Source organism: Lampris incognitus, chromosome 15 (assembly GCF_029633865.1).
Source record: "Lampris incognitus isolate fLamInc1 chromosome 15, fLamInc1.hap2, whole genome shotgun sequence".
Classification (NCBI taxonomy): Eukaryota; Metazoa; Chordata; class Actinopteri; order Lampriformes; family Lampridae; genus Lampris; species Lampris incognitus.
The window spans coordinates 15,429,813-15,456,375 of record NC_079225.1 but is presented as its reverse complement, the minus strand read 5'-3'; the positions used below and the strand labels follow the sequence as shown (position 1 = coordinate 15,456,375).

The 26,563-nt window shown below is 45.4% G+C and overlaps 1 protein-coding gene across 2 annotated transcripts in view; it reads right to left on the bottom strand.

Moving 5' to 3' along the window:
- enpp1 (ectonucleotide pyrophosphatase/phosphodiesterase 1) overlaps positions 1-26,127 on the bottom strand; it is a 32,122-nt gene extending 5,995 nt beyond the window's left edge. For both annotated transcript variants that reach the window (XM_056294124.1, XM_056294125.1), the window contains exons 1-19: positions 25,777-26,127; positions 22,125-22,197; positions 21,764-21,889; positions 20,070-20,195; positions 15,619-15,682; positions 13,712-13,809; positions 13,542-13,621; positions 12,635-12,754; positions 10,897-11,006; positions 10,670-10,735; positions 10,506-10,578; positions 9,420-9,528; positions 7,858-7,989; positions 7,723-7,754; positions 7,448-7,575; positions 7,164-7,233; positions 2,869-2,956; positions 682-866; positions 140-179 (exon numbers count right to left, since the gene is read on the bottom strand). In XM_056294124.1, coding sequence (XP_056150099.1) covers positions 140-179; positions 682-866; positions 2,869-2,956; positions 7,164-7,233; positions 7,448-7,575; positions 7,723-7,754; positions 7,858-7,989; positions 9,420-9,528; positions 10,506-10,578; positions 10,670-10,735; positions 10,897-11,006; positions 12,635-12,754; positions 13,542-13,621; positions 13,712-13,809; positions 15,619-15,682; positions 20,070-20,195; positions 21,764-21,889; positions 22,125-22,197; positions 25,777-25,905 — 1,849 coding nt within the window. In that variant the 5' untranslated portion in view covers positions 25,906-26,127. The remainder of the gene's footprint in view (positions 1-139; positions 180-681; positions 867-2,868; positions 2,957-7,163; positions 7,234-7,447; positions 7,576-7,722; positions 7,755-7,857; positions 7,990-9,419; positions 9,529-10,505; positions 10,579-10,669; positions 10,736-10,896; positions 11,007-12,634; positions 12,755-13,541; positions 13,622-13,711; positions 13,810-15,618; positions 15,683-20,069; positions 20,196-21,763; positions 21,890-22,124; positions 22,198-25,776) is intronic.
- Between the last annotated feature and the right edge of the window lie 436 nt (positions 26,128-26,563).

The window sequence follows — 26,563 nt, the reverse complement described above, 5'->3', positions numbered from 1 at the left end:
AGACAACGGAAGAAAAGAACCGTTGCTGGGACACTGGAACGATGCTACTTGCAATGTGGAATACTTGAATATTTATTCTATTTATTTAACACCTTTCTGAAATCATCCCAACCAGTAAGCAAGAGAAATTGATACTCACTGGCATTAGTTTTGATGAGGTTTTTGTTCATTATCTTTTCCTGGAATAGAAAAAAAAAAGACAAAAAATAAAACACCTTTTGTTAGAGTTCTTCTATATGTCCTTAAATGTAAATCCTGTATCTGCAAATTTAGTGATTTAGTCTCTTTATTACATAAACCGAGTGTATATGCACCCTTTAGGGCCCGCAAGTGCCCCAACAAAATAAGTGCTTTACAAAGCTGGTGAAAATATACTGTTTGCTTACAAAACGGTGAAATTATAATTTTTTTTTTCAGATACGTGGTTTTCGCTCGACAGCGATGACATGCAGACTCATACTCGCTGTCCTGGTTCAGTGTCTGTTAGGTGCTGCTGTCCTTGTATCGAGTGTCATTATGCACCGGAAACCACGTGACGTGTTACCGCACCCCGCTGTCCCCCAGCCAAACTCACTGAAGTGATGCCGACTCTTATGGGCACTGTTTTTTTGGGGTTTTTTTATGCATTATCTGTGCCAGCCCCTCCTGACATATCCTGACAGAGGTTTGTTAATGAAATACCGCGGCTCTGGTGCGGGAGCTGCAGGTGCAGTGCAGGTCGTCGGTGGGGACGGGCTCACTGGCTTCACAGGGCGTTTCATGGGAGAGCTGTGCTGGGTGAACTGGCCGGTAGACGGGTTTCTTCAGGAGGTGGTTCAGACTGCCATGAGTCCCGTTGTTGGGAGCAGGAGGGATATTGAGGAGGTCTGACAGTGAGAGAGAGAGAGAGAGAGAGAGAGAGAGAGAGAGAGAGAGAGAGAGAGAGAGAGAGAGAGAGAGAGACACGAGAGAGAGATTCCCATCAACAAAGCCTTGAGGGATTGAACACAGCAGAATATTTAGCAAACAGTATGACAGGAGTATTAACCCTAACATGCATGTCTTTTTGATGGTGGGAGGAAACCGGAGCACCCGGAGAAACCCACGCAGACACGGGGAGAACATGCAAACTCCACACAGGAAGGACCTGGGATGGCCTGGGGTTTGAACCCAGGACCTTCTTGCTGAGGCAACAGTGCTAACCACTGGGCGACGATGCCCAGTGTGTCATGGACTCTGCTGGAGCTTCCTGCACACCCCCTCCGCTCATTCTCCAGTCAGCACCGGCCAGCTGTTCCCACCAGTACACTGTCTCCACCCACTGGCACGCCCCCTGCATTATCTGTCAGCCTATCAGTTGCTCATTCTGCGACACACCTGTTGCTTGTCTGTTCATTACCCCAGTATATAGCAGAGTCAGTTTGATCATTGTAGTTTGTGCTCCCTGCCTACTTTGTATCCTGCCTGATGGTATGTACTGCTTTTTTTTTTTTTTTTTGGATTTTGACCTGTGCCTGCTTCCTTGTTCGAACCTTCTGCCTGATGCCTTTACCTCAGCTTGGTTGGCTTGATTTTTAGTTTTTTTTTTTGGGGTCTCTGGAACAGACTGTACCTTGCCCTGGCAGTATCAGTACCTCCTGCCTCTGCTCGGTGATTCTGCGTGTGGGTCAGCCCTGATTTGTGACACAATGGTATATTTATAAGTACCACTAAACTAACACACAGATTAGAAATTTGGGACTCAGGAAGACTGTCATTTCACTTCATGCACTTGCATGCATGAAATGAAACAAAATGCTGTTGCCCACAGCAATACAACATAAAGACAAAAACGCACCCAAAAATTACAAGAACACACACATCCAAACCAACACGTATGTCCTAGGGAACGAACGCCAGCCAGGATGACTGTCGGAACCGCCGGTCTGCGTGGGCTAGCAATTAGCTTAGCCAGACCTGTCAGACCGCCCTCGGCGTTTCCTCCTCGGGCACAGTTCCAGGCAGGGGCCGTGGTCCCCGGGCCCATCGGATGAAGCACACCAAGCTCTCCCCAGCCGAACCAGTGCCAGCTCTCCCGGCCAGACACCCTCAACACACCTCCCCGCGACAGCATCAGAACACTACAGTCAACGCCAGGTGAGGCTGCTGCCAGACCGCCCTGGGTGTTCTCGGAACTGCCGGTCTGCATGGGCATGATTCGAGCCAGCGATCCCCGTGTTGGCAGGCAACGGAATAGACCGCCACGCCACCCAGACGCCCCAGTTAACTCTAGTTTGAAAGATGCCGGAATGCTCTTTGGCAAAAACACCAGCTCTTAAACATGTCAAGTGAAATAAACGAGACAAGCCGATTATGATTATGAGAGCTGATGACATTCATACACGGTGTGCAAGAAACAATCAATCTTGAGCAGAAAATGAGGGGGAACAAGTAAAAGATCTCAAATACTTGCCAACAAAAACACATGCTGTGTGTGAAGTAAATGGAGTTACAAGATATACAACTCGATAGGTTTATGTAGAAAATATGGTAATATGAAAAATAAGTTTATAAGATATGTGAACTATGTGAAAATACTGGAATTTGAGGACCAAGTGTGGTTAAAAACAATTCTAATATAACCATCATACAACCTTGATCTACTCAATTTGCCCACGTTGACAACACGTGGTGCTTGTGCATGCAAAAAGTGAATATATATGTCCATTAATATCTTCAGCATTAGTGGATTTGTGTAAAGGTCATATCACACGTGGGTTGTGGGTACATGTCAGTGTATATCTGCCCATTCAGACAACTTATACAACGTCACTTGCAGCTACAGGAAATTCCCGCTTTCAAACAGTTTGTAAACCGAGTATACGAGTTTGTATGGACAAATTGCCTTACCACACATGAGGTTGTAAACTTCAATGCTCTCGAAAGGAGGGACAACGGTCCTATGTTTAAATCCTGGACCGTGGCCAAAGAAAATGGTCTGGGGGAAAAAAGCAGATAAACACATTGACATGAATCCATCCCCTCAGAGAGACACGTCTGTGGACAGATGGACACACAATATAGTGAGACGTACAACGAGAGCGCAGCGTGCAGGTTACCATCCAAGCAACGTGGGGCTTGTGATGGACAATTCATGAGCTGGAAAAGTACATTTAAACACTTGGACTTTCCCCGAACCTCACACACTCTCTGCCAAACAGCAAATAGGCCACATGTAAATATTTGAAAATGAACTAAAACTGAACCACTCAGTCAAAACTGGACTTACATAACCTCCAGCTGGTAAAACAGGGAATCTAACTTTAGTCACCAACGACACTGGGCAGAATGTGGAAATATTTGCCAGTGGTGTAACTGTTCAACACGAGTCGTTTTGGGCACTGCTGCTCCGAGTAAGACGAGTTTAGCTTTTTGTCTGCCCACACACCTTTATTTTTAGAGAAATGATGACTCCCGTTAGCTTATTATAGCGCGCCAAACTCCACGGCGAACCCATGGCACCCTGGCGCTTAGACAGATGACTCATGAAGACTAACCAAGAGGTGGCCGACGGAAACCTTGCAAACACGTTTCAAACCCTGAAACCAGGGCTGTGCGATATGACGATGTATATCATGCGACGATAGAAAAGGTCTTATTGTTTCATATTGTAACGCGCATGGATAAGTAAACACATTGGTCCTTGACTAACGGGTCGGATCCTTTAATCGGCTGGTTAACGTTGTCGCTTGCGGAGCGGGAGATCACAGGTTCGCGTCCCGGCCACGGCGACGGTCTCCCAGACTGCCCCCCCGAATTCGCTACAATATTGAGCTCTATCGTTTGTTTCTTTGTGTCGCAAATCGCACTCTTTACGGCAATATTTTTCGTCATTTGGACAACCCTTTCCATTCTTTGCACAGCACGGACGCAGGCAGGAAATTTGCATAAAGGCATCATGTGAACATGGAGGACAGTGAACGTAACGCCGACGGGGTCGTTCTGAGCAGAAGGACCCTGACCAGCCAGGACAAAGCGAGGAGCTTGTACCTTAAGAAGGGGAGCTACTTCTGTCGTATGGATGTGGTTTGGGTATGGAAAGTCTGACACAGACCAGAAAACCATACTGTAACGTGCATGGATAAGAAGACACGCTGGCCGCTGGCTCACGGGTCTGACCCTTTAGTCTAGCGGTTAGCGATGCCTCCTGTGTCAGTATCAGTCAAACACTTACAGTATATATACAAGAAATATGAACAAGGGCTTTATACTACTCTGCACACATGTACAACAAACTTAACACACACAGAGCCCATCTGGAAAGTTATCATTGCATCGATCAGCCCATACGGTGAGTTAGGGTTATCACTGCATTAATGAGCTCATTATAGGACTCCATCTCTTATCAAATTTGTTCATTTGTAACCATAGAGAGTATGTTATCTGCTCCATCTCATCAATAGCCAGGATCCTTTGGGTCCACAAATTGTACATGGGTGGAGGTAGATACATACCAAAAAGTTAGTTTTAGGGATGAGAAATTCATTTCACACGAGAGTCCTATATCTACTTGGGAAGGTGCAAAATTTCTAATTGAGCCTATGCTTGTCAGATCAAATTGATCTGGATAGCCTAAGGATTGTATTTCTCTCCATATTCTTAAGGTGAACATAGCCCACTTTCCCATTTCAGTCTTTTTCAGAGAACAACCTATGTATAGAGGGCAGCTCAGATAAAGGTTGCTGGCATTGGCTTTTTTCAATGTTAAGCCATCGTGTATCTGTGACATCTCTGATCCACACTGTCAAAGGTTTTCGTTGTGATACCCAAAAGTAATATCTAAGAATTGGGTGTCCTAGTGCTCCTGCCGTTTTGGAAAGCTGCAGAGTTTTAAGTCTGACTCTTGGACATTTTCCTTGCCAAATGAATCTAGAGAACAATCGGTCAAATTTATCAAATGTGGATTTTGGTATTGTAATTGGTACCACTTGAAATGGGCAGGGCAACCTGGGCAGTTCAGTCATTCATATGCTCTGCATCCATCCGAGTAAGGACAAAGGGAACGCTGACCATCTGTCCATATCGTTACCGATACTTCTGATTATTTTCTCATGATTGACATCATACAGTTTCTGTAGTGATGGGGGTATATGTATTCCAAGATATGAACTACCCTCTTTGGGCAATATAAAGCTGTTTTCAGTTATAAACTGCTGTGAGAGTTTGCCTCCTATACTCATAGCCTCCGTTTTGTCTAAATTTACTTTATATCCTGAGTAATGTCCAAATTTGGAAATAATCTCTTTTAAATGTGGGGCTGTTAATGCAGGTTCTGTCAGGTGGAGCAAGACATCGTCCACATATAATGAAATTTTGTGGTCTTCTCCGTTAATTAGCATGCCTTTTATTTTGTTATCTTCCCTAATGAGCTGGGCCAGTGGTTCTATACTAATTGCAAACAGGAGGGGGGATAATGCGCATCCCCACCTGCATCCACATTGTAATGTAAAGGCTTCTGATCTGTTTCCATTTACTTTAAGTGAGGCCTGTGGACTTGAGTATAGTGTTTGTATCCATCTGAGGATGTTAGGGCCAAATTTTTATTTTCTCAGAATTTGAATTAGAAACTGCCAAGATACACGGTCAAAAGTCTTGTATGCATCCAGTGATAGGATCATTGCTTCCAGCTTCTTGCCTTACGAGTGTCAATTGTTCATCATCAGAACAGGTATCTGTGTTTTGGTGTAGGGACTTTTTTAGCACTTGAAAATGTGATAAAACGGCCTCTAGTATAGGCTTTGGCACAATCCCATAAAATAAGTGCTGATACTTCTGCAGTGGAGTTTATGTCCAAGTAGAACTTTAGTTCATATGCCTTCTGTCCATACTCTGCATTAATTTTGTCCATATTTGTCTGTTTTCCGAAAGCTTACAGATACGGATGAAATGGAGCAGTACCACTGGAAATTGCCGGGGCAGTTTAGCCAATAGTTCAAGCAAGACCAGTTAGACACAACCAAGACATTTAAAAAATGGTGGAACTTTTTGAGGAGAGGTTGTGTGAGTTGGTGAGAAATTTTAAACATGTCTATGATGTTACCTCACCCACACTTTCTTAACAGGTGCATTATAACGCCCTCCTCAACTGTCCACCATGGCCATGTTAGTTGCTGTCAGAAACTTTTGACTCTTGTGGTGGCAAACTTTGTGATAAAAAGAAAATAGTCGGCCTTGTCTCTCTCAGTAAGTTTAACTTACAGAAAAAAGCACTCAAGCTCGCCGAGGCGAGAGTGAGCCCAGAGCATTAGTTACATTATTTTTTTATAGGGTGAGACAAACAAGACAAACAATTTGCATATCAGGATGGAATGTGGTGTTGTGCTGACACCAGACAAAGGGAAGTTTGCTTTATCTGCAGGTGCCAGCGCTTCTTCTTTTGTCATGGGAAGTTCACATACTAGCACAGGTGTTCTTTTCATCCTTGTTCTGCTGCTTTGTTTGTCTCAATACTAAGGTTAAAGCAGAACCTGTATAAATTTATTTTTCCATTACATTCTGAACTGCCCTCTAGTGGGTGTATTGCTTAACATCCATGCTGACATAAAGGATGCATGGAAGTATGCGGGCAGTGATGGTTACGTTTGAAATTGACATTTATTTTTGTACTTAAAGGGAGCATAAATGACCCTTAAGAGTGAAATATGTCGTGCTAAAAAAAGCAAATGTGGTCTCATATGCCTCCATTACTGCAGCAAATAGAGTAAAAAAAAAAAAGTTTCCCCAGCCCTCAGCCACAGTTTTAGCCGATCAAAGAGTACTATTCAAGTGAGGCTTTTTGGATTTCAGTGCTGCAAAGGGAAATTTGCGAAATATCCCTAGATTGTTTTGAAACTGTGTTTTTCCTGGATTCTGTCATCAGCTGCAAGAGCACACCGCAGATGGAGATCGTGTTAGGTTGCATTTTATTTTGTAAGCGAAACCATTTGATCTCTTTCCATTTAAGCTACCAGTGTATGTGTGTGTGTGTGTGATTTAGCGCACCCTTTACACGAGAATGCATCCTGCTGAGTTGTGTAGACTGCTGAACTTTTTTCAAAAACATAGGTGAAAATTTTCTTTTGCAAAACAACCCCCCCCCCCCAAAAAAATTTCACCTGATAGACTGGTCCTTGTGAGTGAAACACAAACCCGCTGCCTCCACTGACCTGCATGTTTTCGAAGACATTATCTGATCCATGAAATCCGCCAGAGCAGTACTTGACTTCCTTGGGCCGTCTGGGAAAAAGATGAGAATATCATCAAAAAAATTAAATGTACACACTTATATAGAAAGGAGAGAGGAGTAACGGAAGGGGAACGAGGGCTGAAAGAGCGTACAGCATTGCTTTTTCAAGTGGGTTAGGGTTAATTTATTCACTTTATATCTATTGTCATTCAGTGACTAACAAAGAGATCATTGAGCAAGACAGGGAATGGGACAGCCACTTACATCGCCGCCTGCCAGCCAGGCTTCATGTAGAGGTGGCCCCTCTCTATGCGCGCGTTGTTGGCAAAGTGCAGGCGTTTGGGGAGGTCCTCTTTGAGGTAAGGCCTCATTGGCTGGTCGGGGATCCTGCACTTCAGAACGCAGACAGAGATGAGAAGAATCAACACAGAGCGGCAGCCGGCCGAATGGCTTGTTTGACAAGAAGCTAAGCAGGCAGATAATGTTTCATCCTCTTATCCATACAAAAGTCCACAGAGCATATGGGATTCTTCACATACCGACAGGTTCTTCATCAGCCCCTCGTAGTCGACTAGGGAAAGGAAATGTGAGGGGGAACCACATTAGTTGCAGTCAAAGTGACACTGAAGGATTTTGCACTAGCGGGAAAATAAATGTCAGTGACCGGGGCTCACAGGAAAAGAATTCCTCTGGCAGGCGTTTCGGTCTGATGCGAGCAGCCGGGCCTTGGATGACAATGAAGTCGTCAGTACTGTCCTGAAAGGAGGACACATACATTGCCTTTTTACAGGTGGCCTCCTCCATGCCTGGAAAATACACATAGGGAAAAGAATCAAAATCATAATCACAATCATTATCATAATTATGATTATAATCATCCTAGACTTGTCTGTACTTGAGGTCATGCAAATAAGGTCATACATTCTTTATACTTTTTACAGATGGCTAACTGTGAACCAACAGTGACGACATATACTGTGTTTAGAAAGACCGTAACTGATTTGCATTATGTACCAGAGACCTGAGGCCGCCCTTATAAAATGCTCGTTTTACTATATCATGTGGAGTCGCCAGGCACTTCTTTTCACCCGACAGTGAGGAATTTCGCCAGGGGGGACGTAGCGCGTGGGAGGATCACGCTATTTCCCCCAGTTCCCCCTCTCCCCCCGAACAGGTGCCCCGACCGTACAGAGGAGGCGCTAGTGCAGTGAGCAGGACACACACCCACATCCATCATTTATGCACTTGGATCCAGCCGATAAGTTAAACAAGGAATTTGGCTTACTCACAGAACTTGTGCATGAGTCATTTTTCCAAACAAGCCGTCAAGAGCGTGTGAAACAGCAAAAAGCTTGTACATTTGCTTCAAACAAGTTTCTGATGGTAGAGACTCGGTTTGCAACCCCGTCTGTCTCAATGTCCTTTCACAGCAGATGTTAATGGGAGTGTACAGGCTGTGACACGTAAACATCAAATAGCCCTTTTTTCCTTCCATTAATGGCTGGTACCAAGTAGCACAGCTTTAAATTCAAATTCAAATCCCGACTTGGAAGTGACATCTTAGATGATTTGAAGCTTATTACAGGAGTAGATGCGCATCACCCTTGGCCACAAGTATTAGTTTAATTTATCTTTACATAATTACAAGACTCCTCAAATTGTCCACAGATGTCCCAGGAAACCCTCCTCACTCCTCCTCTCTGTTTTCTTGTTTTCAGTCTACCTTCAGTTTGACATGTTATTTCCTTGCAACAGGTGCAGTGACTCTAACATGTGTCCACTACTGGACTCCAAACACGCCCTCGCAGGATCGAGCCCAGAGCCCCAGGTGTAACTCATCCCACTGCACATTAATCGTGAAAGAAGAGCACAAAGTTGCATTTAAAGCTTGTTTGTGGAAACACGAAACCGCACTCACAGCTGTATGAAAGCAGCGCTCAAGCCAAGCGTGCCTGTCGGTTCCACCCACTAGCAACAAATCCATAAACGAAAAGGAGGGTTTCATTCTCACATTGCACCATTACGAGTGTTTCCTGTTGATGTTGAAACCAACTCAAAATAACACGTCTCTCCTCTTAATCGGCTTTGTTTCCAACCCTTTTAAGGAAGGCTTTTTTTTTAAAAATAATTCCCATGTTTATTTTACTGCAAATAAAGATTGTGCATTCACGGTTCATAATCGCCCTCATTTATAACCTCTGTGGTGGCTGTGTGTGAGTTTTAGCAGGTTTCTCACCGTGGTCAGATAGGAATATAATGTTGACACAACGGTGGAGGTTTCTCTGTTTCAGGCCATCCATCAGCATGCCCAGCAGCCTGTCCACTTTCAGCAAGACCCCTATCAACTGGGACCACAACAGCATTCAAACAGATTAGCTGAACACCATATATAGCCTCCTATAGTGTCTTGCACATAACCCAACAGCAGGTATTTGGAGTCTGCAGGAGAGCGGTGCCCATAAAGACTGTAAATATTTCTCTGCAGCTCACTGCTTTATCAGGTTTGCTCATAAACATGAACACTGACAAATGATTTTACTGAGGACTGTGACAGCATATGCAAAAATATGCAACATGTAAAATGGTACTCTGCACCGCCCCAAAAACCAGATAAACAGATATATTCATCAGTAACATCTTAAAAATGCTTTGCATTTTAATTTACAAGTGATATTGTGATTGTTATTATTCTAAAAGTACAGTCGTTTGTGTTTTTCACCCAATTGCATCCGGCCAATTACCCGACTTATGAGCCGCCCCGGTCGCTGCTCCACCCTCTCTGCTGACCTGGGGAGGGCTGCAGACTACCATGTCTCCTCCGATACATGTGGAGTCACCAGCCGCTTCTTTTCACCTGACAGTGAGGAGTTTCACCAGGGGGATGTAGCACGTAGGAGGCTCACGCTATTCCCCCCAGTTCCCCCTCCCCCCTGAACAGGTGCCCTGCCCGAACAGAGGAGGCGCTAGTGCAGCGACCAGGACACATACCCACATCCGGCTTCCCACCCACAGACACAGCCAATTGTGTCTGTAGGGACGCCCAACCAAGCCGGAGGTAACGCGGGGATTCGAACCAGCGATCCCCGCGATGGTAGGCAACAGAATAGACCGCTAAGCTACCCGGATGTATGTTTTTTTTCCCCCATTCTTTTATAGACTGGGTAGTTCTTCTTTCACAACCTGTAGGTTTACTTAAAATGACCTGGTTAATAAATCACACAGCTTTTCTGGCGGCTTTTGACATCCTCCGTCTTACTGTTACTCCAACAGTTGACTGCCGTACAATGTTGGATACTTTAATGAGTTGGATTAAATGGCTGACCTGGCTGCTTACGGGTCCATAAAGATGGCCTATTGTGTCGGGTTCGTCCATGTACAAAGTATAGAAATCTGGCCTAAAATGACATGAACAAAACACCAAAATGCAACATGATGTATAACATACTCTGGTGGTCAGTTTCATTGATAATGAAGAGCACGACATACCTCTCTCCCTGGGGTAAACTGAGCCACTCCAACACTGTCGAAATCCTCTTTTCAAATGTAATTTTCCTGTGAAACAAAATTACTTGATGTCTTTCCTTTTTTTTTAAAATATATATCACAAAGGACAAATAAACACACTTGTCTGACGTGCAATACAACTTGGCACAAACAGTATGTAATCGCAGCAATCAACACAAATAGATGTTGAACAATAGTATCTCTCTTACTTATCATAACTCTTGTAGAAATCTGGGAACTTGCCATTGACGGCTACATCTGAGCCAGGCCAGAAATAGGTGGCCGTTTTCAGGTTGTTGTGCATGGCAGTGAGCCAGACCTGTGCAGAGAAGGGACGAGGAGAGGAGAGGAGAGGAGAGGAGAGGAGAAGAGAAGAGACAAGTAGGAGGAGTGGAGAGAAGAGAAGAGAAGAGAAGGAGAAGAGAGGGGTAGTGGATGAAGAGTAGTGGGGAGAAGAGAAGAGGAGAGGAGAGGAGAGAGGAGTATTGCAGAGAAGAGAGGTGTAGTGGAGAGAAAAGAGAAGAGAGGAGAGGAGAGAAATGGTTAAATCAGATGCACTAAGATTAATATGGCTATTAGCGTGCTCGTTCATCATAGTACATCCCAGCAAGAGTGTTTAATCCATTAGCGTTAAAGGTTGTTCACTCACAGCCCAGTGAAGACGGATGGAAATGTAATTACATAGCTACACGTTGAATCAATAAGTCAGTGTTGCACTGATTTGCAGTTAAAGTGTTTCATTTATTAGTGCCGGACCATATGATGGCGTTAGTTGTATCGGTAAAAATGTCTTAAGTAAGAGTGACTTCTCTCTGTCTCTTTTTAGGAATAATGTAGTTCTCAATCACAGCGGGCTCCTGTCTTGGCAGCTCACATGTATGGTGTACATATGTGATATGTGTGTGGCAGCACAGTGGCACGGTGGTTAGCGTGGTCACCTCACAGCGAGAGGGTTCTGGGTTCGAGTACCGGGCCGGGGTAGACCTCGGGGGGGTCGTCCCAGGTCGTCTATAGTGTGGAGTTTGCACGTTCTCCCCATGTCTGCGTGGGTTTCCTCTGGGTCTCCGGTTTCTTCCCACAGTCCAAAGACATGTAGGTCAGGTGAATCGGCCATACTAAATTGTCCCTAGGTGTGAATGTGTGTGTGTGTGGGCCCTGTGATGGTCTGGCAGCCTGTCCGGGGTGTCTCCCTGCGTCCCTGAGAGCAGGATAAGCGGCTTGGATAATGAATGGATGGATATGTGGGTGTTGGGGGGGGGTAGCAGGCTGTCATACAGTAAAAGAATGGGATTTAAGAGGTCTCCCATTTAAAGGAAAGCCACACAGCGTCTAAACAAGCACAACCCACAGCCCCCGCAGGCTGCCATTTGACATAGCCAGAATGCATAATCATGTCAAGAGGCACATTATGCAGAGATCTGATTCTCTGGGGGTAAAACTTATGAGACATGTCAACAAAACAAGAGCCTCCCGCCGTTCATAGACAGCAAATTACAGCGTATACTCATGACATGATCAGAGCACAATAACAACAGCGCTTCGCCAATAAATAATAACACCCCACACATGACAGATCGCACTCCTCTGAATTTTCCCGCAGACTTTCCTCGGGGCTCCTCTAATTTGGAAGCGATTAGATAACTCTGTCTGGCTTTTGACAATGTCTTCTCACACACAAATACGCACAGAGGAAATACTCATTGTTGCCTTTTCCAACGTATTTTGATCGGGGGGGGGGGACTTTTGCTCAGATCTTTGTGTGGTTTTACGGAAAAGGGGGGGGGGAAAAAAGAAAGACAATTTCCCTAATGTGCTACACAGCTTGAGGTAATTAGGCCCCCCTTTCTCCAAACGCCCAGGCCCCACAGCCTCACAAAGCTAATATTTACCGATCTGGGGCCTCACACAATCATAGAGGATCTCTTCATCACATTCTGATGGACTTACTGGCTCCCCTTGGTACCACAGAGGGTTAAACTTTTCCGCAGTTTTCAGGGTGAAACTGGCGTTCCGGGTCACATCGTACATCTTGTTGTCCACAATTCCATGAGACTCAGGATAGAGACCCTGCAGTAAGCACACACACAAACACACACACACACACACACACACAGCAAATAGAGGATGGATGTGTTGGGGGGGGGGGGTATAGAACACAGTGTTTTGACAGCTGCAGTGACTAACAATGATTATCTCCTCTGTTCTCTTGTCCCAACTCTTGTCACATTACAGGTAGCAACATCTTTACCCATCTTATCTTTTTACCCCTTTCTCTCCCCAATTGTACCCCAGCCAATTACCCCGCTCTCCAATCCGTCCCAGTCGCCGCTCCACCCCCTCTGCCGATCCGCGGAGGGCTGCAGACATGCTTCCTCCGATACATGTGACCAGGACACATTGTGTGACCAATTGTGTCCTAACCAAGCTGGAGGTAACACAGGGATTCAAACCGGCGCTCCCTGTGTTGGTAGGCAACGGAACAGACCGCCACACCACCTGGACACCCTACCCACCTTATCTTTACTCATTGCATTGCACAGTCTGTATTCAACCAGCAGAGGTGCAGTCTGCCCCATAGCCACTCGTCTCGTGTACAGTTCCTCCGCATGGCCAGTGTAGCCCAATAAGCCCTAACAGGAAGTTTTCTGTTCTCATCATGTAACAATAACTACAATGAGACAGTGTGGAAAAGAAAAAAAAACCTTGAGTCCTATGTTTAGCTCAGGAAAGTCGGGCTCTTGCAGAAGTGAAGGGTAGTGACAGAAAGCAGAGATAAACATCGTGACCGGTGGCAACTGCAAGGTCCAATTTTGCGCGTGTGAACCAACTAAATGGGAAGGAATGGCAGACTTACAGTCACGATGGTGTAGTGATTTGGAAAGGTCTTTGTGGGATAAGCGGGCCTCATGTACGGCGTAGACGTACCGCAGCTGCCTGAAATGCACCGACATTAAATCAAAAATGAGGAGGTCTGATAAACACTGGGTCGCTGAGAAGTCAACAATGGTGCCCCTGGTGACTTACGTAACTTGTTGATGACTGGAAGGAGGCTGGCATAGGACTTTAGGTACCCCGCCCTGAAGCCATCCATGGATACCAAGATCAGAGGAGGTTTGGAAAAACTGTGGGATGGTTAAAGAAAAAAGGGAAAAAAAAAGTTGGAGAGAGAATGAGGCTCAGAGTGGACACCGAGGTTCATTTATAAAACGGGAACAGGAATAATTCATCACCGGGAGACATGAGTCTGTCCGTCTTTGGCACAGACTCGGCGGTACAATAACACAGTCTGTAGTAGTCGCTCTGTGCAGAGAAGACAAAACCGGCCTTTGACGGGAGGCCGTGAACAGGGCCGAGCAGTAGCGGAGTCAAACTGCTGCCCACATGGACAGACACATGGAGAACAGGAAGCGGGCTGCGGCTCTGCTGACGAGGAATCAAAGACTTATGGTTCTAATAAAATCTTCTCTTCTGCAAATAGAAACGTTTTCTCTTCCCGTTTCCCCAGAAGAAGAAAATCAAACGACAGCTTCGCGCACGCAGTACAAAACCTCTTTTCTGGTTTCCCAGAGTCAAAAGTTATAAAGGATAAAGGTTAAAGTCGGTATCGAATTATAGTAGTTGCGGTTTACTGCCTTTTACAGTGAGCTGAAATTGACTTCTCAATAAATTCTGATAACTAGCAAATGAATTAAACAGTAAAAGAAGATTGTAACAGAGTGTAAAAATGTTTACCCCCCCCCCCACAAAAAAAAACATGCTCCATAAGATATTCTTATTTGCCTGTAAAGGCAAACCACATCTAGCATAAAATCATCAGGTTAAAGCCAGCAGAAACCCCGTAAACAAAAGATGTAGGAGTGAGCGTTTTGATCGTCAAAGTTATATGATGAAAAGAAAAAAAAACCCCACATTAATACATTCTTTCAAAGGTGGTTAGGAAAAGCTACAAACTAAATATAGCTCAGTTAAACTTTGTTTTTCCGTAGTGTAATGAGTCTGGGGGTCACACCCAGCTGATGCTCAGCACCATGAACTAATTTTCCATGGAGACAATGACTTTTTAACCGAGACAACCAACAAAAATCACACCAGACGAGAGCACTGCGTTTGGGTTATTCCCGGTTTTCCCCAATCAAACGTGAACAAATATAGACCATGCTGTCAAACTGTGGGAGCACGCTTATGACCGAAAAACCTCCTTGTTTTCCTCTGCATGCAATAGCGTACAACGTAATTTACACCGAGACACTTCTGTGGAGAACCAAATGTCTCAAGTCAAGACAACCGCTGTCTTGTTGACATAAATAAGGTGCATTACACCCTGAGCTGCTCCAGGGGACTTACTGCTGAAACACCTTTAACACTTGTGAGGAGGAAAGGTGAGGAGTAGCTGAAGGAATCTCGACCAGATGTGCTTCGGGTTTGGGTTTTCCCCCTCCACCCTTTTCTCTCCCCAGTTGAACCCCACTCTTCCAAGCCTTCCTGGTTGCTGTTCCACCCCCTCTGCCGATCTGGGAAGGGCTGTAGACTGCCACATGCCTCCTCCGATACACGTGGAGTCGCCAGCCGCTTCTTTCCACCTGACAGTGAGGAGTTTCGCCAGGGGGACGTAACGCATGGGAGGGTCACGCTATCCCCCCCCCCCCCCAAACAGGTGCCCCAACCGACCAGAGGTGGCGCTAGTGCAGTGAACCAGGACACATACCTAAATCCGGCTTCCTACCTGCAGACACAGCAAATCGTGTCCGTAGGGATGCCCGACCAAGCCAGAGGTAAGACGGGGATTCGAACCACCAATCCCCATGTTGGTAGGCAACAGACTAGACCACTACACTACCTGGATGCCCCCCGAGTTTGGGGTTTTAATGGGGTTTTTATATTGAACGCATACATTTCTTACATCACGCTAGCAGTAGAAAGCCTCGTCTTACCCAGGCGGACATTGTGGCTCCTCGATGTCCTCACACTTCTCCTCCTGCCAGGACTTGTCTCCAACTGGAAGAGAAAGCTAGCGTGAGTGACACCATCACAAGTTCTTACATTTTAGTTTTAGAACTTTTTAATACCGCATTTCGATTTCTCAATGCCAAAGCGTATGAAACGCATCACATTTTTACAACTAGAATTGAGTGGATATGAAATTGTCTTATGAGGCTTTGCTATTTCAGCAGGTCGTGTGTGCTAGAGTTGCACAGGCTTATAGCACAGCTGCAGAGAAAGGCCACTGGAAATGCTCAAGGGTTGTAAATGGGAATAGCATGAGGAACAGCCATTACTATGAAGTCACCTGAACAGCTGGGTGGATGGAGAGCAAAAATATATTACATTTGTTATCCATGCATTCACGACACAATGAAAGATGAGGTAAAAAAAAAAAAAGTGAGGAAAAGTCATTCCACCATTTAGTAACTTAGACAGAAAGCACCACAGTCACAGTCCCACTACTGTTTAGCACATAAAAATCTCAAAGGGATTTGGGCAGTTAAATTCACAAAGTGACAGCATGGGCTAAATACAAGTCCTATTTTCAAAAGGGATCTAGTATCACACCATGTTTCCATGTGCAGTTGAAAAAAAACATAAAAAGGTGAGAGACGCCGTCTCTGCAAATGGAGTGAGATCTTCTTACCTGTGTCAAATTCACCTTGACTCATTTCGGGACATTCTGGTAATGATTTGACCAAATCTTGAAATAAGGCCTATCAATCCACTTTTTTAATGAAACAATATGATAACAAACGTCCTTTTTTATATACTTTCTATTGCTGATGTATTTAAACAACTCTATCCCACAACTATCCATACCAACAAAGTGTTTGCACTCGTTCATTTTAAAGGGTACTGTTGGGTAGAGCTTTCTCACTAAAAAGTGATGAAGCCTTTACTGTTTTATGTTGCCACCACAGCAGCCAAATAAAGGCGGCGGCAGGTTGTGGCAAGTTCGAAGAAGAATTTAAGTTGTTGCGGCTCATAAGCAGATATGGCAGACCAAGCTTGAAGACGACCACATTAATAGCTGAAACCCAGGTTCAACCACTGCTTTGGTGGAGAAGGTACTGACGTAAGTACTCGTGCCTCTGTTTCACGTCAAACAGATCTTGAGTATTTGGAAAGATCTAACACCAATGTAATTACCAGTATGAGGGGTTTCATTGAATAGTCGACTAGTTGACTATCAAAACCGCTAGTTGGACACTGAGCATAGTTGTATACTATGGCTACAGTCACACATGCGCGAATGCAGGCGGATAAGCGAATTCCTATCTTGTCGTGCTGAATGTAGGCAGTGCCAGATTCTTTGCTGTTTGGTTGAGGCTGCGGATTCGCTGGTCGAAGTTCACCAAAGTTGAACTCCAGGCGAAGCGCAGACGCGAATTTCCTTCGCTACCGTAAGCGAATGTTTTATTCGCCCCTTCGCTCGCATAGAATGGAGGTGAACGGGAGGTGAATATTCGCCAGTTAATTTCGCGCATGTGTGACCGTACCCTAGTCGTTCATCTGTGGTTTTAGCACTGTGCGGTAATATAGCAGTGGCAATGCATCTACAGCAGATATGCAACTGGGGGCGCTGTGGTTCCAACATAGATGTGTTTGGTTTGAACAATGATTTTCTACGGTATACCATGTGAATTAACAGAATTTAAGTTCTTTAGAAAAGGGAAGACTCTTGCTATCCCCGTGTTTCGGTTTAATGAGTGACCATGTTAACCAGAGTTGCAAACTTTGGTAACCTGGCTGGAGTGCGTTTTCATTCGTTGCTTTCCTTCCTCTCAGTTTTTATTGATTTTGTATTATATATTATTGTAAATAAAGTTGAATTTTCCCGCACAAAGCTCGCGTCAGCAGACCGAAACTGGCTAACGATACTGCAGTATCGCACTCAGAGTCACGCAATCGGCAGTGTAAACCTTTTCGAAAAATCTTTAAAACAAATTATTTACTATGCCAAACCTAAAATCACAACTGATTGGTCAATCCAAATCCCAGTAAACTCGCATCTGATTGGTCAACTGTAGGCCGCATTGCCAACAGAGGAGGTTTTCTAATGCCAACAAGCACAAGTTCAAGTCTTGGCTTTATTGGTCGTATGTAGAATAACACAGGGTCAACAATACAATGAAATGTGCTGTTCTTCTCTCTGCCTTGCACTTAACGTTAGACAGCTAACGTAAGCTAGCTGGCTGTTAGCAGAGCATTTATTCAACACGGAGATAAGCATTGCGTACCAATCAAAGTAATTTAAGATGCACCCCCGTGGAAATACCCACATAAAAGACCCAGTTTGCAAATACTCGGCTGTCTTCCACAGTCGAAGTGGTTCGCGTGGTTTAACCGTTACTATACCAGAAAGACATACGTTCGCCAGTTCATCTCTGTTGCGGTGTATTGCGTGAAATTAGCCTTGGCGGTGCGAGAGCGTGAGACAGCCTTCCCTTCCCCCCTCCTGGCCAATTACCCCGCTCTTTTTGAGCCGTCCCGGTCGCTGCTCCACCCCCCTCTGCCGATCCGGGGGGCGCCCGACCGACCAGAGGAGGCGCTAGTGCTGCGACCAGGACAAATACCCACATCCGACTGCCCACCCGCAGACACGGCCCATTGTGTCCGTAGGGACACCTGAGCAAGCTGGAGGTAACACGGGGATTCGACCTGGCGAAACCCGTGTCGGTAGGCAACGGAATAAACCGCTATGCTACCCGGGCGCCCGAGCGTGAGACAGCCTGAAAGCACGAGACTCACGCCAGATGCGTGAGAGTTGGCAACACTGCTGCCGCCACGAACAAAACACGTAGTGTCCTCCTAAAAGCCTTTAATTTTACTTTAACCCATTTTGAAATACACAAATCCGTGCTCAATATCTACGCCAACCATTTACGCAAGTTAAATTGTGCTCAGCAAGACTCGTTCACCTCTCTTAACATTTCTTATAGTGTGGGGAAAAAAACCCGCAGCTGTATTTTATACCGTTAGCCTCAATAGGAAAGTGAACCATATTCAATCAATTCACCTCTGACATTATAACGTCAAATTCCTCATGAGACGTTAGCTGCTCTGCTAATCTATTTTCCCCTACATTAAAAGTAACTTCAAGAGATGTGAATGCTTCTTGTTGGCGACACCGTTTAATTTACATAATGTAGGGCAAAAAGAACCAAACGAATTGAACATTCATTCATTCATTCAACCATTATCCGAACCGCTTATCCTGCTCTCAGGGTTGCGGGGAAGCTGGAGCCTATCCCAGCAGTCATTGGGCGGCAGGTGGGGAGACACCCTGGACAGGTCGCCAGTCCACCACCCACACACCCACACACACTTAAGGACAATTTAGTACGGCTTATTCACCTGACCTACATGTCTTTGGACGGTGGAAGGAAACCGGAGCAACCTGGAGGAAACCCAAGTACACACGGGGAGAACATGCAACTCCACAGAGGATGACCCGGGACGACCCCCTACGTTGGACCACCCCCGGGGCTCGAACCCAGGACCTTAATTTTAAGATCATTTAAGGCTTTTCAACAGCTGCCATCACGACAACCACTGATGAACTTGGCTTAAAGTCACCAGTTAAAGCAATATTATGCAACTTTTTTTGCCTTAAAATAACAGCTTCAAAATATTTTGCTGATACGCTGACTTCGCCATCCTAGGGGAAAAAAAGTATTGCTGGTACCCTCTCAACCCAAGTTACACAGCACAAGAACAAGCATTCGGGGTGCAGAGTGGGAATGAAAGAGGCACCATTCTGCCTATTACAAGTCAGTGTGCCATCAGAATGATTTCGAAGCTGATATTTTAAGGTAAAAAAGTTGCATAATGTTGCTTTAACACGGTCACAAGTTAGACCGAAACATCCACAAGAAAGCAATCGCGTACTTGTTGCTGCAGCTAAACCCTCCAGCTCACACAGGCGTGCTGCAGGTTCAGTCCAATCAGACTGTGGCTGATTTGTAAACAGCTCCTGAGAGCCAATCGAGGACTCTGCTATTTCATCTACTCTCAGGTTGGTCTCGCCTGCATTAGCTAACCCTTTACTGGTTGTATTTAAAACCTTTTTGACAAGAATTGATCGTTGTTATTGGGTGAAAAAAAATGCCCTTGTATGAACATTGATTATCTTCAGGATTTTAGCTTTAAATTCAGTTTGGTCAATTTCAATGTCTGAAACAACTTGACCTCTACTGCAAACCAGTAAAAAGGGCTCACACCACTGGCAGAGTTTTATACTTGTTTTACAAAAAAAAAAAAAAAAAAGGACTTTGAGCCTATCTCAAACACAACTGAGACATGTTATGTTTGGGGTTTGGGAGAGGCTTCATGGAGGAGAACCTGCTGCGACTGTTAACAGGAACCTTTGGTCAGTTTAGTTTAACTTTCTCACCTTTGCAAACGTTGTTGTAGTTAGCGCAGCAGTCCCCTGCTTTCCCACAGTCATCAGAACAGGAGCACAGACTATTGACCAACCTCTCCTCACCACAGCGGAATTTGGAGCAGGTCCAACGCTGACCTGGTAGGAGGACAGAGAGACAAACTGGAGTCTATGGAGTGGAAAATATATGGGGCAGGGAGTCAGAATGAACAGGGGAGACGAGCTGAGATCATGTATGTGTGCATGTGCATGTGTGTGTGTGTGTAAAATATTAAACACAAGTCACTCGAGGACATAAGTAATTGCAGTTAAGGGGGATGCATCAATCATTAAGAACACTTCATTGTAATTTTAACGGTGCATGACTGCCAAAAGCCTTCAGTACGTCCAACAAAATCCTCTTGCAGGAATTATAAATGAATTACTGCAACGTCTTGGAGTTGCTGGTCAACTGGAGCAGAACAAATGTGGAAATGGAGGAAAATCACATTAGCGCAGTAATTTTTTTTACTTTATCACTTCTGAAATGGTTTGGTGATCAGGCTCTGTTAACGGAACTGGAAACAGCTCCACATGCTCGGTGTGGGAGTTCTTGTCCAGAGTAAAAACAGTGTTTAAAATGTTTAGAAGTAGGCTGCTCCCCTGGAGCAGTCTGGAACAGTAGTCAGATAGTCAGTGTGGGAGTTTGCCATGTTTCTTCTTCATTAACTTCTCCCACCACCTTCAGCGTTTTCCCCGGCTGGATTACGGACTCAAATCGGCATCTTATGGGACTTTTCAGCTAAGCTACATTCCAATAGTTTAACGTTATAAAATGAATTTGCTGGCAGGGCCCGTGACAGAGAGATTCTTTAGCATGCCAGTGACAGATCGCCCCTCCTCACTCGCTCTCTAGGCCAGTAGTGTGGTTTGGACCATGATGGGCTGGAGGGCCAAATGGGGGGGGGGGGGTATTCTGTCTCAGGAGACAAGCTGCTGTGGTCGGTAATCTGCTGGAAAACACACATCTCACATCAGCCTTACACATAGTCCACCTCTATGGATGACAGGGTGGGGATCTACATTGAATACTTTCTCAAACCTTCAGTTCACCAGATGGTCCTGCTGAGACTAGGAGTCTGTTTCTCAAGGAGCCACACTGTATACAAGCGCAAAGTCACCATCACATATGGCTTGCCATGCCGGCCTGGGATGGAAATATAAGCTACGGCAGCGCATGAGCAGCCACCACAGCAGAGAATGCACGCCACACCCCATCAAAGCTGGGGACAGCTGCCCACAGTGACCACCGCTGCCCCTAAAATGGAAGAGGGGTGTTTTGGCACGGTGATTCTCAACAGAGAGTATACTGACACCACTGCCCATGTCTAACCACACTGAATTCATGGCTAGTTCCGTCCTGGAGTCAACATGCCAATGCTAAAGCGAGGAGCCCAAGTCGGCCTTAGTGTGTCTGCCCAGTTGTGAAACCTCCATATAAAACTACCCCTGCGTCACCGTGCTATGTATATGGAAATAATGAGTACATATATGATATCTTCCGAGTTATATTCACCCTCCCCTATCTTTCCCTCTGTCTCCTTCACTCTCTCCAATGCTCTGTAGTGGCTGGTGAGGAATCTGAAACCTCCTCTTTTCCGCTCCCGTAAATACTCCTAGCTTAGAGTTTCTGGGGCACATGCAGAGGGCTTCTGGGATATTCTTACTGGGCTCTATGCACACTTCCTGGTAGTCCAAACAGCAGGTCCCCTCATCCTCGCAGGATGGATCGCATTGGCAAGCCGCAGCCTTACTCCTGCTCCCAGTTACACACCTGTTTCTGCAGCTGCTCACTGCGATGAACACGGACAAGCATGGAAAATATGGAAGGGGGACAGAGTGAAAATGACAGTCAGGGTGGTTATGGACGAAAAACACTTGGACGATTACTGTCAATCGTTGACATAAAAATTAAACCTTTAGTTGGTTAAAATGCAGTTAGGCAACATACTGTTTTATGTGTTTTAACACAAGTGCTAAAGATTTAGAAATGAGCACCTAGGAGGTGTAATTGATGCTGATCCATACCTTTCACATCACAGCGCCGCCTCACAAAAAACACAATGGCAAGGATGACAATAAGTAAGCACAACAACAGCACCTAAAGTGAAGAGGGAATGAATTACAAATAAGAAACATTTTATTTTGAAGGATAGCGTTCATTACATTTATATTACATTCACTTTTTTTTATTATTTTGGATTCCCCCCCCCCCTTTTTCTGCCCAGTTGCACCCGGCCAATTACCCCACTCTTCCGAGTTGTACCGGTCACTGCTCCGCCCCCTCTGCCGATCCGGGGAGGGCTGCAGACTACCACATGCCTCCTCCGATACATGTGGAGTCGCCAGCCGCCTCTTTTCACCTGACAGTGAGGCGTTTCACCAGGGGGACGTAGCGCGTGGGAGGATCACGCTATTCTCCCCAGTTCCCCCTCCCCCCCGAACAGGTTCCCCGACTGACCGGAGGAGGCGCTAGTGCAGCAACCAGGACACATACCCACATCCAGCTTCCCACCCGCAGACACGGCCAATTGTGTCTGTAGGGACGCCCGATCAAGCCGGAGGTAACACGTGGATTCGAACCAGCGATCCCTGTGTTGGTAGGCAACGGAATAGATCTCTACGCCAGCTGGATATGTTCACATTTTAAGGCATTTTGCTGAAGTTCTTGTCCAGAGTAATTAACAACAATTGCAGCATTGCCCATACATTCCCTGTGCGCACTAAGGAGGACTAGATAGTACATACTGCTATTATGGGCTACTAGAGAATCATTTAGTGTTTTAAACAAATAGTAATAAAGACAAAGACATAAATCAGGAATAGTTATCTTGAAAAATCACAATCATCCTCCGTGGCAACTGTGGCTTGTGGGCCTTACTTCAACCTTTTCTTATCGAAAGCGCTCCAGAATAGGAGCCACCCTGTCTAACCACCGCTTTCTAATGGTGACCACTAAGCAGCCTCATGGAAGCAATGGACAGTTAAGAACGGCTTTGCTCAAGGACCCCAGGCAGTAGTTGTACTGTCCCCGCCCAAAGCTGTTTTTTTTCCCTTTTAATCATTTCCATATTACCCCACGCCCGATTACAAACGCCACTCTCCACATCTAGGTTCTCTGCCCTCTCTAATTGAAAAAATCAAAGCAGGATGGAAGACACCCAGCACGTGGGTCTTCCCTGGCTGCCAGGCCCGGCTCCCCCTCTGCTCTGCGGGGGCCTTTATAATTACAGGGCTGGTTCAAAAGCATGGACGGTGCAGGGCTGAGCTAGCGCATTGAGCAATCTCATCATTTCACTATATTATGCAGCCCCTGTTAACCAGGCACACGGTGATTATGAAGGTTGTTTAATTGGCATGCAGACTGCGCGCTGTGTGGTACACGTTGAACTTAAGTTCGGTGCTGCCCTGTCTATTCTATTTGAAAAGGATGCAACTGTAGTTTGGGTGGCCGTGGATGTTCAGCAGAGACTGGAGCATAAACACCTGTGTGGTGTGATTATAAAGAGGATTTGGCATATGAAAGACTTGCAGCATCATACTTGAGTCTAGGGCTGTAGATAACATTTTGCATTATATAGATTGATGGATTGATCCGTTGATAATTGTTTTGGTTTTTCAATAAATCATTTAGTCTATAAAATAAAAAAAAAATCCAAACTGACAAGAACCCCGCAAAACCCTAATTTTCAATTGAATGAGAGAAAGACGAGCAAATGTTCTATTCTATCACAAAAAGTCGAACAGTTCTGCTGGTATTCCCACTTGAGAAATGACTAAAATTAATGATTGAATAACAAAATTACAGCTGATTAAAAAAAAATTCAATTGATTAATCGATTAATGGACCGGACCACTCATTTCAGCACTACTGAAGTCCTTCGAAAACAAGGAGTGTTGTGAAAATTATCCACTGCAAATACTCCATCTGATGTGATTCAAATAATTAAGACTGGGAATTCCTACACAGGTATAAAGATATGCAGTGCATGGCGTCTGGGTATGCATACTTATTTTCCAGTGTGCCTGTGTGTGTGTGTGTGTGTGTGTGTGTGGAGGGGTAGTCAGGAAGGCAAACAAACAAGCAAGCAGAAAAGCAGACACATATATGAGACAGCATGAGAGAGCATGAGAGAGAGCGACCTGGATATGATCCTTGAGAAAGACTTCAGGCTCCATCTTTGCAGGTTGTGAAAGCAAACATTCTGTCTGGTGGAAACCTACTAGTCTGATGCAAGAAGAGACTATACCACTAAATGCAGTCAAACCCACACCTTGCCCATACTGCCAACATAACAAGGGCCTGTACAAAGAAACATAATGGCAGTCAAAACTCATCTCAAACTAACCAACAAAAAGAATTTCAGTATGGAAAATTGAACGTGCCTATTTTGTAAATGGCTTCAAAGGATAATTAACTTCAATAGACGTACCTTGAGGCTATAGATTAGACACATTAACCCTGCTCTTGTCACAAGATGTTGCAACCATCCTGTGTACAAGACCTCGAAAAACACTTCACTGCAACATCCAACCGAGACATAATCACCAACATTACATTAATCATTTTGCAGAGAAATAAATTCTTTGTGGCCAGAACATTCTGTTGCATTTGGGTTGGACGCAAAATAGACAAGTTGTGCCATTTCCAGCACTGGGGGCTGAGAAATCACTGGTCCCCAGTGTTCTCTGTTTGTGTCCGTGGTGTCAGTGGGCTGCGATGGGATTCCTGCGAAGTGTTTCGGGGGTGGTTACGCTGGTAATGCTGCTGGGAAGAGGCGAGTAGTGATTACTACAGTATTGATCGTGCCACCACGTACATTGCAATGCCAACTGGAGTTTATGGGTGTAAATTTGAAGAAGGCATACCCTGAAAAGGCGGTAACTATTACACCACCCTTGAAGACACAGCTATTTTTGTCTTGATCATTCCAATGAAAAAAAAAAAGGTGGGGGGGGCAATTAACATGTTATTATGAGCTTGTTTGTCAAACTCTACGTTACCTGGACGTAGAGGAACTAGGAGCAGCCTTAACTTGCAAAATCCCAACTGCCACCACATTTACTGTGCCTATTACTCAACAAGCCAAGCAGCGGTTTGACTTAAAAGTGGAAGTGATTGTCAGGGAGGGCGGGCTCTAGCCTTCCCTGTGCTCCTTCCTGATTGGTTGATTTATTCTGATGGCGAAAAAGTTTGTAAAACGCAGTTCACCCATTTTCGCAGTAAAAGGTAGCGAAATATAGAGTACACTATTCACTATAGGGTACACTATTCACCAGTAAATAAAGACACTTTGTTTGTTTGTTTGTTTGTTTGTTTTCTTTCAAACTGACCAAGCGGACAGTCTGGGCCCGTCTACTCGGCTATTAATAAGCCCCAGAGGTGAAGACCACACAGTCCCAATGAGTTCAGAGGGAACACAAACCTCGAGCATGGTTCGTCAACAAAGCCGAGACTAACCAGACGGACTTAACCCGCTTAATAACCTTTTCAAAGTAGCAGGCAACATTTTAGGAGGCATGACCCACGCTAATATAGGCAATCACTGTGAAAGAATCACGAGTCAGTATATGAAATAGGGAGAAGGTTGAAGTCAGAAATAAGCCAACGGAGGAGGGGTCATCAGCAGCAGCAACAACGACAGGCATGGAGATCGATATGTGTACTACTACTACGTACCCCGGTGATGATTTTACAGTTTTTAGATTTCCTCTTCTTGCTCCGCTCACTGTGTGTCATTTGGTGGTCCAGTCCCAGCAAAGTGGCCGCTTGCTCTGCCGTGCCGTCGTCCGCCTTGGATATTTCCATGCTTGGTAAGCGCCAAGAGAGCACCGCGGGTATACGATCGTGGACGCCACTCAGGCGGGCAACTGCCTTAAAAGTTCGGCCACCTCTTCTGCTCCACTGACCTTGTCGGCGGCGCGAAGCCCCGCCCCTTTTCTTCGCGTCCGCGGGTTTGACGCGTGCGGCCGGGGCTGAGAGCGAGCGAGAGAGAGAGAGAGAGACAGAGACAGAGACAGAGAGAGAGAGGGAGGGAGGGAGTGGATGAGAGAATGAGAGAGGGAAAGAGAGAGTGAGAGTTAAAGAAAGAGAGTTGTATGTCCCCTTAGTCAGCTGGTTCTGAACTAGCTAACCCCCTAACCACTAACATAGATGAGTTTCAGACCAGCACTGCTAGCCAACCACAGAGTGGAGTAAACCACAGCGTCAAACAATGCAAAAACTCACATCTGGAACACTGGGACATAGAAACCAAATTACAACACAAATTAGAGTGTTATTCTGGCCCTATAACGAGAATACAAACTGGCTGACTGTCTCTGAGCAGAGACACATCCTTGCCAAGTACAGGCTCACTGACCACAGTCTAGCCCCTGGAAAGGGCAGACACACAAAACACCTTGGCTACCAGAAGAGCAACGAATACGTGGTCACTGTACGGCAGGTGAGGCCGAGACAGAGACGC